The 21,162-nt window shown below is 43.1% G+C and overlaps 1 protein-coding gene across 1 annotated transcript; it reads left to right on the top strand.

Annotated features, from left to right (window-relative positions):
- The first annotated feature begins 181 nt into the window (after positions 1-181).
- Positions 182-20,909, top strand: LOC146655218 (uncharacterized). Its single transcript, XM_085428842.1, has 4 exons — positions 182-268; positions 1,785-1,972; positions 2,075-2,113; positions 20,441-20,909. The coding sequence occupies exons 1-4, from the start codon at positions 182-184 to the stop codon at positions 20,907-20,909; spliced, it is 783 nt and encodes a 260-aa protein (XP_085284968.1).
- The last annotated feature ends 253 nt before the right edge of the window (positions 20,910-21,162 follow it).

Genomic DNA, 21,162 nt, shown 5'->3' with positions numbered 1-21,162 from the left:
ATACGACTGATGTGATGTGCTTTCCACACCAATCATTCGTGAACTAACATAAATATACAAGTTAAAGTAATGGTGTAACTGCTGCTCTGTATCTCTGCTAAACTGAAATTCTCTCATTTTGATTGGTTTAAGAAACAAAAGCGTGGACACCAACAACACCACTACAGAAAATCAGACCGAGATGGAGCCTGCCCGTGTGGTGCTGTGGAGCAGCTCATGTGTCTGCCTTTCTTTGACCATACTGGTCATCTTTTGTGTGTGTTGTTTGGTATGTAGCAATCGTTTTATATTTGTCGTTGTGGAAACTATTTAAAGGTTTACTGCAAAAGACCAACACAGCCTCAAAATGCCCCAAAATCAAGACATGGAATTGAAATATTAATCATCAAAATTGTGATGATTACTTCAGTGTGCAGAAAGAGTAGAACTGTGTCTTTGTGAATCCAGAGAAAGCATATGACAGAATGACAAAGCACAAACTGGCTTTGAAAGCACTGGTGCAGGACAGGTATGAGGACAGTGTGGCTGGTGGTGGTGAGGTGGGGCGAGGATTTCATTGGGGATCGCCTCTTAACTCCTTTTTTAATTACAATGGTGATGGACAGGCTGACAGATGAGGTCAGGCAGAAGTTTCCATGGGCTGTGCTGTTGGCAGGTGAGCAGGTGGAAGAGATCCTGGAGAGACGAAAAAGGTCAACAGACGCAAGACGGAAAAAATGCGTGTGAATTAATAATAATAATAATAATAATAATAATAATAATAATGGATTGCATTTATATAGCAGTTTTCCAGGCACCCAAAGCACTTTTCAATGCCACTATTCATTCACTCTCACATTCACACACTGATGCAGGCAAACCACAGTTGTAGCCACAGCTGCCCTGGGGCAGGCTGACAGAAGCGAGGCTGCCATATCGCGCCCCTCTGGCCATCACCAGTAGGCGGTAGGGTAAAATGTCTTGCCCAAGGACACAATGACAGGGACAGAGAGAGCTGGGGGATTGAACAAGCAACCTTCCAGTTACAGATGAGCTTCCCAACCACCTGAACCATACACAATTAGAGGAGGGGGGGGGGGTTGAAGACGGGTGTGACAACAAAGGTGTAAGGGTCAGAGATAGATGAGTTTAAATAACTGGGGTCAACAAACAGCAGACGGTGCAAAAGAGAAATGAAAAACAGAGCGTAGGCAGGGTGGAGCAGGTGAAGATAAGATGTGTGACAGAAGGATAGCAGCGAGAGCTTCTCTTATATCCTGTGGTATAAAATGTGGCCTTTTCTTTTATACGTGCATCATGTTTTTATCTCTGTTTTCCATCTTCCAATCTCTCAGTGTAAGAAAGGAGATACGGGGCTAATAGTGGAAACAGCAAATTTATCATCAGCTCAAAATAAAATCCATGTTACATATTTCTAACTTTGTACTCTCAGAACAGTAAAGCTATATTCTCAGGTCTTCAGCCAGTTTCCCTGCACGTAACTGTACTAAAGTGTATGAAATGCAAAATTACTTTACACACTTTTTATTTAAGAGGCATTATTATTATTATTATTTACTTTTGTTTTCTTAGATTTTTTTAACTGTGTTTTTCATGTTGTCAGTGACACCCTAAACTTTATCTTATCCTGAATAAAGTACCAACAAAGACAGAAACAAGACTTCATCACCACATCCCTGAAACATTTTACTTAAGCGCCATTATGTCTTTTTAGAGACTCTGTTTAAGACAGACTGTTATGTTTATTACCACATCAATGTAACTTTCATTCACTTTTCCTGTAGGTGCAAAGGAATAAAACTCCTATTATCTATTACACAAACCTCCTCATTGCCACAGTTATCCAGATTTGCACTATGATGATGATGGTGTCAAAGCCTGATGACAGGAAAATCTCCAACACTTCTTCTCTTGTTTTCTACTGTGCTGTGATGGCTAATCTTTACTTCAAGGTGTGCATTGCCCTGGAAAGGTATCTATCTGTCTGGGCATTGGATTTCAATGTGCAGCATCTTTATGGTCATAAATATTGTGTATTGTGATAATCTGTACAGCTGCTTGTCTTGTATTGCAGGTATTTGTTCATCGCCTGCCCACTGTTGGACTGCATCAGGCAAACTAAGGGTTCTGTGCTGCTCTGTGTTCTGGTCTGGGCTCTTTGTATTGTCAGTATTCCTCCTGCCACAGTCTTACAACAATATTTCCGTTTAATTTGTTTCACCCTCCTGCCGGGTCTTCCGTTCATCTACTGTCTAAAGGAACACTAAAGGAAGACATGAAAAACATCAATTCTGAGACAACTTCAGATTGTTTTAGCATTAAGAGGTTTTTATCCAGAGGTAAAGGAAAGTGTAAACACTGACTGTCTTTAAGTCTGATGTCATTAGCCGTGTGGGCCCAAACTCTGCTGCAGGTGATGGCAATTCTGGCTCTTTTTAGAGAACCAGCTCCTAAATATGCTTTTATTTATTCACTCCACATAAAATTTAAAAAATAAATTATAAAATACAAAAACCAACTACCTACAATTCTATTTTTAACTATTTAAAAAAAATTAAGCTTTCTCCTTTTAAACAAATTTAAAGTGAAACAACACAAACCACAACACAATAAAATATAAATTAATACGCAAAACAAGGAGATTTTTTCCTGCTTGGAATTGCATACATAGGATTCAGTGCATGAATAAACTTTCTGATTCCTTTATCATCCACAACTAAAAATAATTGGAAATCAAGTGCAATCATTTTTGCCAGGTCTTTATAAATTGAGTTCTTGCTGGGGTCACAGGCTTCTGCAAAAACTGTCTAATACAGCTCTGGGTTGGTTTATGTGGTTGTGGTGGTCTACTGCATGATGTTGTAGATGCAGCAGCAGCAACAGTTGCAGTAGACACATTGGCATCTTCATTAATATCACACTCAACTGACTGTCTTTTATCTTCCCATTGCCCTGATGAGTGGACATCATTTTGTTTCTTTTCTTGGTGTCACTTATTTTCATTACTAGGCCTTTCTAATGTGACGATGTTGTCTCTTGTTGTTGCCCTCCCTCCTGCTCTGTTCTTGTGCATGAAGCGAAAAAAAGTGAGAGAGAGAGAGAGGGAGCTAAAGAAAAAAAGAAACACGATCCTGACAAGGAGCTGACACCTGTCATTCACGTCAATGATCTGGCTCCAAGAGCCGTTTCGTTTGCGACCGACACATCACTAGCAGGTCCATAAGTCAAACGATCACTGTAGGATCACTGAGAGTTACAAACTGTCTAAATTCTTCTATCTGTAATAAAATGATCAGTGTGGCTGCTCTACCAGGTGTAACAATTAAGTTTAACATCCAGGCATCCATGAAAATGGAATTTATGACATTTAAGCGAGTTAGAAGTTAGCAGGAAGTTAACTTCCATCTAAATATAATATGGCATGTCCTGACTGAGGGATTTTTGAAACAAATTAAAACGTACAGCTCTGCTCACATCCAACATACATAAAGACAGAAAACTAAACAGCAGTGACCTTTGTAGGGTTACTGAAGTTTGGCTAGCTGCTATATAATGATGTGCTAGGTGATCGCTAGCGACACAGCTATGTTAGCATAATATAAACAGTGAAGCTGGAGGATGAACGCTAACTTTTTTCCCCCCGACAAAAGTTAACGTGAGGGTTCCCGATGGTTAGGGACAAATACAATCGCATGGCAGGATGCTGTAAACGGACCAAACTTCAGTCAGGAGAACAACTGATATAATCCATCCACAATACGAGGTTAGACATTAATATACTGGTGCATGGGCTGGGCTGTAGTTATATCGCAAGCTTTTAAAAACTGAGCTTGAAAATGAATAGCAGTAATAAAAACTGAGAGAGGCCCACAGTGATCACTGACTGTTTTTAGGGGCTTTTTGAGATTAACATGTTAAAAACACAAAAGTCTTATTAAACACAGGGTAGTTTGGGCCAGGAAGCAGGATTTATCAGGTCATCACTTAAAGACCGGATAGAGATTAATACAAGAAAAGGGAAACAAATGATCAACATTAATACAAAGCTGGCAGTTTAATCTGTAAATGTATGTATAAGTAAAAAATAAAATACAATGTTTTAATTAAGATTTTTGTTTGTTAGTTTCTGGTTCTAACTAATATAAAAACAGAAAAGCTGCTAAAGCTGGAAAGACAGAGCAGAACACAACCACTGAGGCACAATCGCAACAGGGCTGGGCTTAAACCATTGAGAATGAGGGAGAGGCCACAAAGGAACTGAGACAAGCCAATAATAAGGGACAGGAAAAACACAGAGAGCTAAATAACACAGAGAAACATATTCATACAGTTTCAAAAATGTTAAAATGCTCACATGGATAAACAATCTTCCTGCGGTGTGTATGTGTGCTTGAGTGTGTGAGTGAGAGAGTATGTGAGAGTGTATGTTTCTTTGTCACTGAACTTAATGCGAAATAATGCAATAATGCTCACCAGGAGCGAGAGGCGGATGGATCCAGGAGGACCGAGCCATCCGCAAGCGTACTGGAGACCAAAGACAACTTATCTCAGCGACATCTGCACTTACAGCTAATGAGTCCCAGAGGTGAAAGGCAGCTGACCTCTCCAGGGTTCAGGACTTCAGGTGCCAAAGAACTGCGCCATACAGACAGAGTTAATAGATACACGTAGACATTGAGGGCTAGCAGGAGGGACCATGCGCTTACCTGCTGCTCTCTGGCAGGTAGCTCCATGCCCTCCTGGGTTTTAAATGCACCTTAGAACACACAATGAGCGGGTGGAGGGAGGTTTGGAGTCTTCTCTCACCCCCATTCTCTACGACCTGCTGGAGCGGGGGGGCTAGGAGGAGGAGTTGGCCGTCCGACTGCGGTCTGGAGTGTGGGGCCTCCCTGCTGCTGCGGAGTCGGGGCGGTCTGCCTCCCCCCACCGCAAGGAAAAGGGTAATACCACCTGGGTCTGGGTGCAGTTCCCCCCTCCAGGGGCAAGGGTACCTAGACCCGGTTTGTAAAGTACGCTTGGGGAGTGTGATCGTGTGTACAGCGTCTCTTTATGTCTGTCTCCACGTTGGTTGAGTGTGGAGTAAGTGCATATGAGAGCATGAGGGTGGGAATGGATGTTTGTATCTGTGTGTGCCTGTATTTCTGTGTCTATATGTCAGGTTGGGTGTCAGGCGCCACCTCTCTGGGGACATCTCAGGCCCTCCAAGGTTTGGAGGCCTATCTCCCCCTACCACCATTTCCCCTGCCAGTGGCGGACCCCCTCAGACATCGGTGCGTTGGTGGTTCTTTGTGTCCGGGGATGGGCGTCCGGGTACACACCGGCTCACTCCTTGGCGGCCGCTTATCGGGGCCTGGAGCCTGGGGCTCGCTTGGGCCACTTCGGAGGTGGGGTGCCCCCGGCCTCTCGGCCTGGGGCTCGGTTACTCAGGCGCAGCTGGCTGCCGGCGGAGCTCACGGGCGCGTCACTGCAACTCCCCCTGGCTTCTGCTCCGCGGCTGCTGAGTGAGCCCTTATCTGGGACTCTCCTCAGCTCTTACTGGGACAGTGGCGCAGCTGCCCCTCTGTTGGTCTTCCATGGTCTCTTGTGTTCTGGGGGCCTCCAGAGGCCTCCAGAGTTGAGATCAAAACTCCAGACATCCAGATGTCTGGAGTTTTGATCTCCTCCACACCTGCTTCATGCCCTGGAGGACGGGGCTGTGGCCCCCCCACACCCTCTAGCAGATCATTACATGAAGGAACCTTTAAAAAAAAAAAAACAAGCGCGTCCATGCTCACAGGTGTACACACGGGTGATCACACCCACAAACTACACCCTTTTTGGCTCCTACCTCAAAGCACACTGTGTTCTGTTGATCTTATGTGCTGCACAATAATGTTTAATATTTAGTATTTACTGTCATATTCCCATATATCATTGTGATGTTGTTTATTCTATTACTCTTGTTCTCTTCTGCTTGTTTTCTTTTTTCTTTCTCAGCAGGTGATCCAGGTGATTGATATATGCATTTTTTTTTCTCTGCTCATTCTGTTGGTTTTTGTCTTTTGCCCTTCTCCCCCGTCCCTCTTCTCAGCTGTTTCTCTTTCCCTCTTTCTTTCTCCCCTTCTTTCCCCCAGTCCAGTCTGTCCCGTATTCAGTAAGTGAAAATAAAATAAACAATAAAAGGTGAATCAAATGGACCATTATGGCAATGCTGGGATGGTCAATTTGGTAAAGTAAATCCGTTGGGCATCTTTCTTTGCCTTTAGACAACAATTCTGATGGCAAAAGAGCCAAACGGGACAGGCCAAAAAAATAAAAAATAATAATAATAATTCATAATGACGTTAGCCGGTCCTACTGCCCGGCATCAAAAGTGTTGTGATGGATTATACTTTCATCTGTCTTTGCCCAACATATTGCTGCATGTTTGTATTTATTGCTGTTTGCTAAAAATAAAAAACTGGATGTTAAAAGAAAAAAAAAGAGTTAATAGATTTCTCACTGATACGGTGAAGTTAGAGGCTGCATGAAGTGAGCGACAACCTGTTAAAAAAACAATAATGACTATGTGCTATGTGTGAACTGGGTGTAGGATCAAAGTCAAAGTCAAAGTCAACTTTATTGTCAATTCTGCCACATGTACAGGACATACAGAGAATAGAAACTTCGTTACTCTCAATCCCTAGATAAAATAGAAAATGAACATTTAAATATAAGAGTGATTAAAAATGCAAGTAAAATATTTTAAAGTAAAAAAAATTAAATAATATAATACAATTTTACATATAACAAGAAAGCTATACAATATACAATATAAGGGTAAATGACATTGAGTGCAAACCAGGCAGAGTAGTAGTAGTAGTGCAAATAGGATGCGATTGTCACTGCAACTTCCCCTTTGAAGACAAACTTGTCATATTGCAGATTTTCTGACTGCAGTCTCTCTCTTATTGTTAAATCATGAACACTGACTGTAACTGACACGTGTGAGGCCTGCAGTTCTGTAGATGCTGTTCTGGATCCTTTTGTGACCTCCTGGATGAGTCCTTGATCCACTCTTGCAGTAACGGTAAGTCAGTCATTCATTGCAAGGTTCACCACTAAGTTTTCTCCATTTGTGAAAAAAAAAATCTCTTATAATGGTTTACCAGAGTCCCAAAACCTTAGAAATGTCAACGGACCAACTCAGGGGTGTCCAACTCCGGGCCTCAAGGGCCAGCGTCCTCCAGGTTTTAGATCAAAGTTTATTACCAGCCCCAACCAGACTGAGGCCACAGCAGTATAACAAAGGGAAGATTCAGGGTCACCTGATCCAGACCTAAATACATGCTTTATCAAAATGCTCCAGTGCGGAGAAGTCAGTGTGCGAGAAATATGCTCTCTCTTTGTAACCCTGTCAGTACTCTTGATGTGGCATTTTGGTTCAGTTGAAGGCTTTTCCTGCTAAAAATAAATTACAGTAGTCCAGCTTAGAAGTAATAAATGCATGAACCAGTTTTTCAGCGTCACTCTGAGACACGATCTTTGTCATTTTTGAGATATTGGAAGACAGCAGTCCTAAAAATCATAGAAATATGATATTTGACCAGATGCTTACTCTGGGTGTCATTACTGTGGCTTCCCGTAACACTGTGAGGAATATTGAAGTGGTTTTTTTTGACCAGGGTATGTCCTGGTCGAAAGGATATGTAGGACTGAGTACAAAAACTGAATTCAGAAGAAAAAATGTGAAATCATCCAGGTCTCGAAGTTAAAATAAAAACTATTTTATTGTTAGTTCTACCGACTTTTCTCCTAAACCTTTCTAACCTATAATTTCATGTGAGCATAATGGTGAAATGATAATCTTTTTCTGCCACTAGCTTTTTTTGTCTTCTCAAGAAAATTTGGTCAAACATTTTCCAGCAACTCGACCACAAAAGAGTCAGTCAGAGATGGAGTCCACCCTGATAATGACGTGGATCAACACGTCATTATCAGGGTATGTTGCATGGTATGTAAAAAATTTACATTTATGTGCTTGTGTAGCCATCAGCCTGAGATCTGAATATTTATTAAATTATTTAAAAAATAGAGCTGCTGTTCAACTAACGGAAGAGGGGAAGTGTAAAAAAGTGATTGTTAAAATTAGATTGTTAGTTTCACATAAATTTAAAGGTCTGACTTAAAAAGTTATTCCAGTTATAGTCTTACTTCCTCTAACTGTAAAAGTATCTTGTTTATTACTTGCAGTTAGAGGGTGAGGGAAAGCAGCGAGAGGTAACGAGAGCGTAGAGAGATAAAGACAAGATATAAACTGTGCGAGGAAAAAAAGGTACTGACATGCCACAGTGACATAAATAACACGAGGAGTTACTGATGGGTCGGTCGCGAACGAAATGGCTCTTAGAGCCGGCTCTTTGCCGTGGTTTTTTTTTTCTTTCTTTCTCTCACCCTCTCTCTCGCACTTTTTCCCTGCTTCACTCAGCACGCGAGCCTTGTGCTTTACGCTGGGCAGAGGGGCGGTAGTTACACAGTAGCACAGGAACAGAGCGGGAGGGAGAGAGAGAGAAAGAGAGGCAGGGACAACAAGGTCACATTACAAAGGTATAGTAATCATCCACAACTATTTTCAGTTGCAGATGATAAAGGATTCAGAAAGTTTATTCATGCAGGTCCATATGACAGAGAATATGCATCTTTTTTTTTTGTTTTCATATTTTAATTGTGTTGTTTCACTTTAAATTTGTAAAAGGAAAAAGCTGAAAATTTAAATAGTTAAAAGTTGAAATGTGACTAGTTGATTTTTGTATTATATGATTTATTTATTACATTTTATGTCGAGTGAATAAATAAAAGTATATTTACAGTGGCCCCCAGACACAAAGCACATAAAAACTCAAAACACGTACAAAAGACAACAGAAGTGCTCCAGAATGCTAGGGGGCAGTGTTGAGCTTTGCCTAATGGCTACACAAGCCAGCAAGTACCAACGACCGGATTTGGTGTGTGGTAGTAACAGGTATATATGAATGATTGTGTATAAATACACAAACAATACACATATGCTTTCATGCTTTCAATTGAGTAATTTAAGTGATCTAGGTAGCTCTGTTTTGGAAGTTCAGTTCATGCTAGAAATGTGTTTTGTCTCTAGGGGCCACTGCATATATTTATATAAAAACATATATAAATAAAACCACTTTTTTTTACGTTAGTAATTCCTTTTGTGCATAATTTTATATTATTGTTAATAATAAATTAATGAAAGCAACAAAACAACCTGAAGAGCCGGTTCGGAGCCGAAAGAGCCGGCTCTTTGTAGTGAGCTGAACTGAAAGAGCCGGTTCTCTAAAAAGAGCTGGAAATCCCATCACTATGTAACCTGGACGTGTGTCCCTCTATCTATAAAGAGATGATCTATACTGCTCGCCCAAGTGCAATGTCTACAATATCCGAATCTAGGTTTGGGAAGGAGATTGGCGGTAGCAACTCTGTAAGAGCAATGAGACTTCCAACCCACATAACACGCACGACCACAGGTTTATGAAACAAAGTTTGCTTTATATATTTCCTTTTGGATCAGTTCCCTTTGCTCATCCTCAATGTAGGGATACCTCCAAATGCAGTAACCATCTCAAATGCATCACAAAATAATTGAAACAATCAAAATAGATGTAAGACAAGAAACACAATATTTCAACACCCCAAAGAAAAGGAAAAAGAAAAGAAAATAGCACGTGAGTGTCCAGTTCCTTATGGTGTCAGTTTATTCAGTTACCCACTGTCCTGGGTTAAGAACTGAAAACGACCTGAATCTCAGGCGGAGAAAAAGTAGCAAAAGAAAATGATAAGGTATCTCTCAGGTGGGCTTCCTTTTGTTTTTTTTTCCTACCGCCCTCCTGGTACGGCAGGCATCAACGTGTAGCGTCCTGACACAGAGAAGGCCTCCACAGCAGCAACAGTGTCTTAGACCCACGATACCAGCTCCTCACTTGGCACCCATGGAACTGTACCTCAAAAAAAAACCAGTCTGCACACAAATATGCAGAATGTTAGATGTCCACATTCCTTAAATGTCCTTGTTCCTAATGTCCTTGGTTCTTTTGAAATATTAAAATAAATTTGCATCTTGTGACACATTAAAAGTAAACACACCGGTATTACTGTGCATCACCCGCAGTTACAGTAACAGCACAGCTATTGCACGTGAACTGCGCATAACCACTTAGCTGGCCGCGGCTGAACTAGCAGGCCCAAGAAAGTAAAACACTAGACACTCATAATAACCAAAACTGTCACAACATTGCAATACTATGAAAACACATCTTAAACATCATTAAACACATTTACTACTATTCTGACTGGTTAGTTATTTTTTCCAGTGCATTGAACTGCAATAGCGGTGCTAAGTGAGCTAGGCTAACTCACCAGAATAGTTCAAAAAGTTCAAAGAAATACTCCGGCTCCTTTCAGGTAGGTACCCGTCTGTGGTTCACCGCTAACGACAGCTCTCTCACAAATGTTAATTAAACCTCTTTCCTCTCTTTCAACTGGAAAAAACCGTGCTCCGCGGCAGCATGGAGTTTTTCCTTGCCGTCCTTTTTCCTCTACACCACACCTTCACGCGCACGGAGCTGCAGATGGTGCCTTCAGGGCAAGCCCGGAAATTAAACTATCAGACAAGGACTACGATGCATTCAAAGAACCCTGTACTTCTGATTGCTGTAAATCTTACCAGGGTTACATTCTCCCCCTCTAGACTGCATGAGTCCCAGCATGCATACCTGCCCCTACCGGTACAGACACATGTGAAATAGCAGCCCCTAAAGCCTGAAAGAATGAACTAATGGCCAAGGTTAAAGGCTCCCCCAGCTCATCGTAGGTGAGTTTCCGAGGCGGACGTCTCTCCCTAGTAGAACGCCGGACACTTGCGTTCTCGGACTCTTGACTCTCAGATACTACATTGTCAGTGTCTGCAACTACAGGGTCTGTGGTGATGAGATCTGTGTTCTCTTCATCAGGTGAGATTTGTGTCACATCAGGTTCAGGAATATCAATGACAATATGGTCCGGAGTCCTACAGTGTGAAGTAGGATGTGTAACTGAACCACTATTCTCAGAGCTAACATAAGGAGTTCCTGGTTGAAGCTCGTGAGTAGGTCTTTCAGGTAAGTGTGCGGAACTTTGGGGCACAAAAGAAGGGGTGTCTGGGTTTAATACCCTGGAAACTGGCTGAGGCTCATTGAAGCCTCCTTCCCTCTGCAGGAAAGGACCCTTCGTGATGATTTCTGGCATCCATGTATTAGGATACAGTTCATCTTCATCACTGTACGACTCGTCCTCCTGACAATCAGTGTCCCCTTGCACGCCTTTTGTTGTTTTGCCCCTCAGTCTCATTTTCCTCGATGCGTCAGTGGAAGAACTTTGCTCTCTGATCTCAGTTACAGGTAGGAACCCGCACGGCAAAAGAAGGTCTCTATGCAACGTACGGTGTGGCCCCTCCCCTGTCTCAGGTTTGACTACATAAACAGGACTGTCGCTAATCCGTCTGACAACAACATGGATTTTCTGTTCCCACCGATCTGCCAGTTTGTGTTTCCCCCTGATATTCACGTTTCTCACTAAGACCCTATCCCCTTCTAAGAGTTCAGCTGCCCTGACCTCCCTGTCAAACCTAGCCTTGTTCTTCTCTCCCATCTTCTTGGCATTTTTAGCAGCTAATGAGTAGCTCTCCTGTAGGCGTTGACGAAGGCCCTTGACATACTCTGAGTGGGTCTTGTGACTTGCCATATCAGGTTGGATTCCCAGGACAAGATCAATCGGCAGTCTGGGCTGCCTACCAAACATTAGTTCGTAAGGCGAATAGCCTGTTGTACTGTTTCTCGTGCAATTGTATGCGTGGACCAGAGGTTTGACAAAATCTCTCCAATGATATTTGTCTCTCTCTTCCAGGGTCCCTAGCATACCAAGGAGGGTCCGGTTAAATCGTTCCACTGGGTTTCCCCGGGGATGGTACGGGGTGGTACGAACTTTGTCTGCTCCAATCAGTGTGCAGAGTTCTCTGATCGTCTTAGACTCAAAGTCCCTGCCCTGGTCGCTGAGCAGACGACTGGGGAACCCGTAGTGAACAATAAAGTTCTCCCATAAAGCCTTCGCAACAGTTCTGGCTTTCTGATCCCTAGTCGGCACCGCCACAGCAAATTTTGTAAAGTGGTCGGTGATGACTAAAATGTTTCTCGTGTCTCTATCATCCGGCTCAAGGGATAGATAATCCATACAAAGAAGTTCAAGTGGATAAGTAGCAGAAATGTTTTCCAAAGGCGCGGCCCTCTGAGGCACAGCCTTCCGCCTGAAACAGCGTTCGCACTTTTTGCACTTCTCCTCGATGTCTCTGGCCATTCTCGGCCAGTAGAACCTGGCACGAGCAAGCTGAAGTGCACGCTCAGAACCGAGATGGCCAACATCATCATGCACTCCTTGCAGTGCCCTCTCTCTGAACTGTTCGGGTAAGACCAACTGATACACCAGTTCGCCTCGCTCAGACCACTTCCTGTACAGGACACCATCCCTGAGTTCAAGTTTTTTCCACTCCCTAAAAAGAAGTTTGACATCGGGATGTTCAAGGTTTGTCTCTCTGAAACTGGGTTTTACAGCTCTCCTCACAAAGGTGATGACACGTGAGAGAGACGGATCATTATTTTGAGCATTACACCAGTCAGAGTTAGCCATGGATGGTAAAGTGCCCTCATCGAAAACATCAGGCACTACAGAAGGGTCGACAACAAGAGACTCCGCAATGACAGGCTGCTCTGAATGAGGGTGACGTTCATCTTTAACCATCACAAGATGACGTTGACATAATGCAGAGAACACCTCATGATCCATGTCATCTCCTGCTTCCATGAACCGTTTTTTCATGTCCTCTATTCTCTCTCTTTCTTTAGTGAAAGCTTCATCCTCAAGAGGCGGACCTTGAGGCCGCCGGGATAACCCATCTGCATCGCGGTTGGCCTGCCCTGCTCTGTACTTGATGGTAAACTGGTAAGTAGAAAGAGCGGCTAACCAGCGATGACCAGCAGCATCTAACTTCGCAGATGTCAAGACGTATGTGAGGGGGTTGTTGTCGGTAAGCACAGTGAAACTTGACCCATAAAGGAAATCACTGAACTTTTCACAAACGGCCCACTTTAAGGCCAAGAATTCGAGTTTGTGCGTAGGGTAGTTTCTCTCGCTCTTGGAAAGACCTCGACTGGCATACGCGACAACTCTGAGCTTCCCCTCCTGCTCTTGATAGAGCGCTGCCCCCAATCCATCGCGACAAGCGTCAGTATGTACAACATATGGTAGTTGTGGATTCGCAAAAGCAAGGATGGGCGCAGACGTCAGTTTCTTGATCAGGGTTCTGAATGCACTCTCACACTCCGAAGTCCACTCCTCACCGAGCGGTGCATTAGGGCTCACAAGAGTCGTGAAGCGTTCCCTCTTGTACACTTTGCCCCTTTTCTTTGGTGGATAGTAGCCTGCTGTCAGGCTATTAAGAGGTTTGGCTATCTGGGAATATCCTTCGACAAACCGCCGATAATACCCAGCGAAGCCTAAGAAACATTTAAGCTCTTTCCTATTTGAAGGACGAGGCCAGTCTCTCAAGGCGGATATCTTGTCAGGGTCAGTATGAACTCCTCGTGCATCCACGACATGACCAAGATACTTTACTGACGTCTTAAAGAAGTGACATTTCTCCGGAGAAAGCTTTAGACCGAAATCTTTAAGACGGTTCAGCACCTTCATGAGTCGTGCTTCATGTTCTTCCAATGTGTCTGAAAAGACAATCAAGTCGTCCAGAAACACCAATACCTCATTGAGATGCAAGTCACCGACACACCTTTCCATAAGGCGCTGAAAAGTGCTTGGTGCGTTCGTGACACCCTGAGGCATGCGATTGAATTCAAAGAAGCCGAGGGGACACGTGAAAGCGGTTTTAGGCTTGTCTTCTTCGGCCATCTCAACCTGGTAATAACCAGATTTAAGGTCCATGACGGAGAACCATTTAGCACCGCTAAGGGCAGCAAAGGTCTCCTCAATGTTCGGAAGAGCGTATGCATCTCTGATGGTTCGAGCATTTAGCTTCCTGTAGTCGATGCATAACCTGATAGAACCATTCTTTTTCCGGACCAAGACCACTGGGGATGCAAAAGGGCTCTGTGACTCTTTAATAATTCCTGCATCAAGCAGTTCTTTAAGATGCTCCTTGACTGCCTCCCTGTCACTGGGATGAATAGGCCTTGGCCTCTCCTTAAAAGGAGTCTCGTCATGTAGCCTGATGTGATGTTTCACTGCAGTGGTGTGACCATATGACAGGTCATCCACAGCAAAGACTTCTGGAATAGATCTAAGCTTGGTGATGATACGATCTTTCCATTGTTCAGATATTGGTGAATCATCAAGATTGAACTCGAGGTTGTCACTGTCAGGCTTATTGTGATGAGAGTCACCTTTCACTGGTCCAAGTGATGTGACCTGCTGAGCTGCACATATTTGAGCAATGATGCATTTTGGCTGCAGCGTAACATCATGGTCACTAAGATTGCGCAGGACGACCGGGACCTTGCAGCTAGACTTAAATGGAATGTCCATCAGAGCAGCCTCAAGGAACACGCCACCTGGCAACCTGTGATGTTCATTGGGTTCAAGCACAAATGTGGTCTGACTGTTCCTTTTCAACCTGACATCACCTGTGATGCAGCACTTTTGTTTTGCAGGGATGGTGATGGGGTTTCCACCATGTAACCTGACAGGATGAGCATGGTTGTTGAGGTCATGGATCTGGGCAATATGCTGGAAGATCACTGCAAAATCTCTAGAGAAGAGTCTGCAAACAACCTCTGGACCATCCTGTTCAAGTACTTGTTCATAAAGTCGTAATAACACATTGGTACCAATCAACAGGGGGGTCCTGCTGTTGAACTGACACTCTGGCACCACAAGTGCTAACACGACTAGCTCCTCTTTCCTGCCAGGAACAGACAGCGGGAAAGTGACACGCGCTTCTATGTAACCAAGATAGGGGACCTGCTGTCCACCTGCTCCTTCGATTTCAAGAAGGGCATGAATTGGATGTATAGGTAAGTGAGACAGATGGTTCTTATGGAAACACTCGGACACTGTTGTAACTTGTGAGCCGGTGTCCATTATGGACTCACACTGTACACCCTCAAGAAAGACAGAAGCCGCACAACGAGGACCTACAAGCCCTGCAGGTATAGATCGCTCTGTGCAACGGTAGGTTTCAGTCATTGTGTGGGTTATGACTTTCTTCTGTGTTCCAGCACCATCAACTGATCTGTTGGGACAGGGGTTATCATCAACTGCAGCTCCTGGACGTCCCACAACAGGAGCTGCTACTAGTTTAAAGTGAATGGGGAAGCAGCCTGCTGAGCTAAAAACTTATCCTGCCTCTCCCGGAGTTCTGCATTTTTCTTGCGAACCAGTGCGGGGTTGGGTTCATTGGAGCAGTGAGCAGCAATGTGGTTGTCTTCCCCACACTTAAAACAAAACCACGGCCTCGGCATTCCAGGCACCTTAAGGCCCCTCTTCATGTTACTACTACTGATTGCAAAGCAGTCGGTCTTTTCAGTACTCTCTCTCTGATTTTGTGCTAGTTTTTCAACTTGCTTTGTCAGTTCAGCTATCTTGTTCTCAATATCAGAGGTTTCATCTCGCTTTGCTTTTACCACTAGGGGAGGATTACTATCATGAGTGAGGCTCGGTGGCTTTTTGTTTAGCTTTTCCAACTGTTTAGTTAGCTCATTTACTTTCTTTTCAAGCTTTGATGTCTCATTCGGCTTTGAGTTAGGCAGTGGGACAGGCTCACAGTCATAAGAGGGCATATCAAAAACATGGTGGGCATACATGTTAGCTTTCGAAGCACCTAAATGCTTTTTCATCCTATCTAGCTTTGTGGAACGGCGGTCTTCCTCAGTCCTCAGCATGAGGAGGAATTCAGGAAATGTTGGTGGATTTCCCTTTTTGCACTCTAACTGTAAGCCGATGATGATGCTCTGATCCCAACAGCCCCTACAAAACTGTCTGAGCAAATGATCATTGGAATTTCCAGCTGAGGCTCCCCCTCTAGAAATTGCTCTTGTGAGGAGGCTATGGAGCCTGTTCAAGTATGTTGATGGCTTCTCTCCACTATCTTGGTTAGAGCCGAGAAATGCCGCAAACAACTCCTCTCCATCCTCCACAACACCAAAAGCAGAATCAAGTTGAGTGATGTAGACACTTGGTGGTGAAGAGATGCCAAGAGGCTTCACAACATCAGCTGCTGGACTCAGCAAGCTCTCAAGAATCCTTCTCACCTTGTGAGCATCATTCAAGGAAGGATCGTTAAGGAGAAGATCAACTTGGGTGTGCCATGTTTCGTAGTCCACCTCACCGTTTGGCCTTGGCATCCGCCCAGAGAAGGTGCGCAACCTTATTTGTGGGGATGGTGAAGTGGTGGACTCACTTCGGATGACATGCTCCACAATCACTCTCTGGATCTGGGGGGGGTTAAAAACATCCTCACTGATGTGGACTGGGCTCGTTGGTAAACTAGCAGATGCACTATAAACATGTGTGGGCTCTGCAGGCTCATTTTGATCATTATTAGGTGTGTTAGCATTTTGAGCTGCATAGGGCTGTGTAGCATTACTGTGTACGTCATGTGATGTGCCCTGGTTCCCATGCAGTTCCTCCTGAAGCACATTCAAGAAACCTTTCCTGCCACTGCCTGCGACAGACTTTAGTTCGTCCAGGTATCTGCAAGCTATCTCCCTCCCCACCACTTCCTGACAAACATCTCTAATGGTCCTCGCAAACCACATCACAGCTGGGTCCTTTGGACTTGGTACGGTACCCAAAGTAATGGGGTCGATTCTAGAGATAGACCTGTCAGATGCATACTGGACCAGGGCTCTACCCTCTGGTTGTCCTGATTCGTCAGGGATCCTCACTAATTTAGAAATATCTCCATTAACTTTGAACACAGCAGTTATTTCCTCATCTGTGTATTCTGGTCCTATACCTGTTACATACAGGGAGTTTTGACCATTAACCTCAAAACGATTGCAAATATCCATACCTGACTCAGTGGAACAAATCTCAAAAATCTCAAACGTGCGTAGTGTGGGGTGGAAGATCAGAAAGCTACTATTAACCAATCTCCTGGCTGGCTCGCCACTTTTTATGTAACCTGGACGTGTGTCCCTCTATCTATAAAGAGATGATCTATACTGCTCGCCCAAGTGCAATGTCTACAATATCCGAATCTAGGTTTGGGAAGGAGATTGGCGGTAGCAACTCTGTAAGAGCAATGAGACTTCCAACCCACATAACACGCACGACCACAGGTTTATGAAACAAAGTTTGCTTTATATATTTCCTTTTGGATCAGTTCCCTTTGCTCATCCTCAATGTAGGGATACCTCCAAATGCAGTAACCATCTCAAATGCATCACAAAATAATTGAAACAATCAAAATAGATGTAAGACAAGAAACACAATATTTCAACACCCCAAAGAAAAGGAAAAAGAAAAGAAAATAGCACGTGAGTGTCCAGTTCCTTATGGTGTCAGTTTATTCAGTTACCCACTGTCCTGGGTTAAGAACTGAAAACGACCTGAATCTCAGGCGGAGAAAAAGTAGCAAAAGAAAATGATAAGGTATCTCTCAGGTGGGCTTCCTTTTGTTTTTTTTTCCTACCGCCCTCCTGGTACGGCAGGCATCAACGTGTAGCGTCCTGACACAGAGAAGGCCTCCACAGCAGCAACAGTGTCTTAGACCCACGATACCAGCTCCTCACTTGGCACCCATGGAACTGTACCTCAAAAAAAAACCAGTCTGCACACAAATATGCAGAATGTTAGATGTCCACATTCCTTAAATGTCCTTGTTCCTAATGTCCTTGGTTCTTTTGAAATATTAAAATAAATTTGCATCTTGTGACACATTAAAAGTAAACACACCGGTATTACTGTGCATCACCCGCAGTTACAGTAACAGCACAGCTATTGCACGTGAACTGCGCATAACCACTTAGCTGGCCGCGGCTGAACTAGCAGGCCCAAGAAAGTAAAACACTAGACACTCATAATAACCAAAACTGTCACAACATTGCAATACTATGAAAACACATCTTAAACATCATTAAACACATTTACTACTATTCTGACTGGTTAGTTATTTTTTCCAGTGCATTGAACTGCAATAGCGGTGCTAAGTGAGCTAGGCTAACTCACCAGAATAGTTCAAAAAGTTCAAAGAAATACTCCGGCTCCTTTCAGGTAGGTACCCGTCTGTGGTTCACCGCTAACGACAGCTCTCTCACAAATGTTAATTAAACCTCTTTCCTCTCTTTCAACTGGAAAAAACCGTGCTCCGCGGCAGCATGGAGTTTTTCCTTGCCGTCCTTTTTCCTCTACACCACACCTTCACGCGCACGGAGCTGCAGATGGTGCCTTCAGGGCAAGCCCGGAAATTAAACTATCAGACAAGGACTACGATGCATTCAAAGAACCCTGTACTTCTGATTGCTGTAAATCTTACCAGGGTTACAACTACGAGGAGTGAAAAGATGTGAAATGACAATGCTCAGTGCATTATGGGAAGTCCCTTTGAAGGTGGAACCTAGCAACTAAAATAAAGTATAGTGCAGGGTCACCTGATCCAGCTTTAGCCTAACTGTAACCTGACCACTTAAAGACAAAGCAACAAGGTGATATATACCAGTTTTTAAATTGTGTTGATAGGCCAGTAAAACCAGAGTCATAAACAATATATACATTGTGTTTTTTCCTCAATAGTTTTGTCACGTTTCCTGCCTAAAGACAGCGCAGCGAGTACTCTCTGCTTATGAGCAAAGAACAAAATAGGGGAAGTTTTAGGAGAGAGAGAGAGAGAGAGAGAGAGAGAGAGAGAGAGAGAGAGAGAGAAAGACAGCAGAAAAAGAGAGAGAGACAGTTTTGAGATGTGAGAGATTTGTGACGTTTAGCGTGTTTGGAGTGTGTAGTTAATGTGTTGTCTTGTGTAGTTAGTGTGTGGTGTTGTGGATAGTTTTGTGTTGTGTGTCAGAACAATGAGGCGACTGCTGTCTCCAGGTAGAAACAGCAGTGATACACCTGCTGCTGTCAGACCTGCAGGTATCAGGCTGTGATGTTCTCCTTTATAGTGGACAGAAATAATGTTTTTGGAGTGGCACAAATAATTTGTGGCATCTTATTGAATGCAAACAGCTGATTGTTCTGTAAATAGTTTGAAATGGTTATTTAAAAAATCAAGGTAAAAGGTAAATGGATGCAAATAAATTTGTTGTTTGCAAAACTTGTGCATGTGATTTTAAAATTGACCATTTTTATTTGTATTTAAAGTTATGAAATATGATCATTAAACATTTTTGTGGTTGTTACAGTAAAAAAAAAAACTTTTTCTACTCTGATTTTATGTTTTTTGTCTGATTTGAGATCAATTGTGTTAATACAGTGTGTCAAAATGAAAACAAACTTTTTTTTTTAAAGTAACGCAATAGTTACTTTTCAAGTAATTAATTACTTTTAGAATATTGTAATTTAGTTACTAACTCTACTTTTTGAAGAAGTAACTAGTAACTATAATTAATTACTTTTTCAAAGTAACTTGCCCAACACTGTCATTGAGGCAGATGTTTTTAATTTTAGCAATACTGCAGAGGAAGCGAGGCAGTCCTCAGTGCAGAATATACTCTGTGAAGCTTTCATGTTAATAAAACTGTTTGATCACTCGCATAACAGCATTCTATCCCTCTACAGCACAACACAGCTAGCATAGCCACTCATTGGCTGTAGAGGTACAGGTTCACTTTATTTATTTTTTTAATTTGTCGCTCATCGTAGAGGAAGGAAGGTTTTCTTTAGTAAGACAAGAAAGCAGGCTGACTCAGTGTTACACCCACTGTTCCTGTTTCCTGTCTCTTATGTCACTGATATTTCTAATTACTGAGAACAGACTTCGCTGTCCACACTACAGTCTCCAGAAAACCTGGTATATAAGTAGATTCATTTTGAAAGTAGACATGCTACTGCATTAATGTGAATTCATTGAATATTTCCTGCAGGTGCAACGGTGTCAGGCCCCTTTCATCTATTACACAAACCTCCTCGTCTCCAATCTACTCCAGCTCTGCATAACAATGGCATTCATGAAAGAACCTCATAACCAGGTTTTTGAGACCATTCTCTACTGTGGTGTGATGGCCAGTCTTTACTTCAAGTGTTGCATTGCTCTGGAAAGGTACCTATCTGTCTTTTAGTGTGTGTGTACTTGCATGTGTTTAAACATTATATTGTACAGTGAAGCATCTTTATAATCAGTGATCTATTATTCTGTACTGTGATCATGAGCGTCTCTGTCTGTTTTGCGTTGCAGGTATTGTTTCATCGCCTGTCCGTGGTTAGACTGGCTCAGACAAACTAAGGCTTCTGTGCTGGTCTGTGTTCTGGTCTGGGTCTTTTGTATTGTCAGTGTCCCTCTGGGTGTAGTGTTGCAAGAATTTGTACGGTTCATTATTTATGCCCTCCTCCCCACTCCTCTCTTCATCTTCTCTTTAGCTGGGACCATCAAAGCTCTGCCTGCTGCCCCTTCAGTGCCCACTGAGGAAAAACGAAGAATCATTGGAATGTTGGTTGTTTTGCTGCTTAACTACTTTTTCATGCTTCCCACAATCATCATTCATAATTTAATAAACTCAAGCTTGATTGACCCCACACAGATCCATGTTATGTTTGTAATCTCCTTTTTGCTCAGTCCATTTGTGGACTTGATTCTGTTTGTTTTCATGTGGAAAGGACCCATTGACAGACTGCTGGCACTTCTGTGCTGCTGTAATAGAGACAACACTGCAGCAGATGAAGCAGGAGGTGGTCAGTGTGAATGATTATAGGACAGACTGACGTGGTGAGTGAATAGTCAGAGACAAAGGGGGAGTGAAAAATTGCAGCCAAATAGTGTCAGAAATGCAGAGAAACTGGTTGATCGGTTCTTTTCCCAGTGAGAACTTGAGTCTCTACAGTGCAATATTCTTTGCGGCTTGAAATTAAAGGGCAAAATTTCTTCCAGAATCATTTCTCTTCATATTTTTTCCAGATGTTTCTGACTTAACAGAGATTAAACAATGGTACCTATAGTTC

Source organism: Rhamphochromis longiceps, linkage group LG13, assembly GCF_057381845.1.
Source record: "Rhamphochromis longiceps isolate RC_006_pf linkage group LG13, R_longiceps_female_GT1.1, whole genome shotgun sequence".
Classification (NCBI taxonomy): domain Eukaryota; kingdom Metazoa; phylum Chordata; class Actinopteri; order Cichliformes; family Cichlidae; genus Rhamphochromis; species Rhamphochromis longiceps.
Note: the sequence above shows the minus strand (reverse complement) of the source record. Positions and strands in the feature narration are given on the sequence as shown.

What these genes read in the sequence shown, in the direction of transcription:
- LOC146655218 (XM_085428842.1), top strand. Translation starts at nt 182, where the DNA reads ATGGAGCCTGCCCGTGTGGTGCTGTGGAGCAGCTCATGTGTCTGCCTT. An exon ending in TCTTTTGTGTGTGTTGTTTG is followed by an intron (nt 269 to 1,784) that starts GTATGTAGCAAT and finishes CTTTTCCTGTAG; the next exon opens with GTGCAAAGGAATAAAACTCC. An exon ending in CCACTGTTGGACTGCATCAG is followed by an intron (nt 2,114 to 20,440) that starts GCAAACTAAGGG and finishes AGACTGGCTCAG; the next exon opens with ACAAACTAAGGCTTCTGTGC.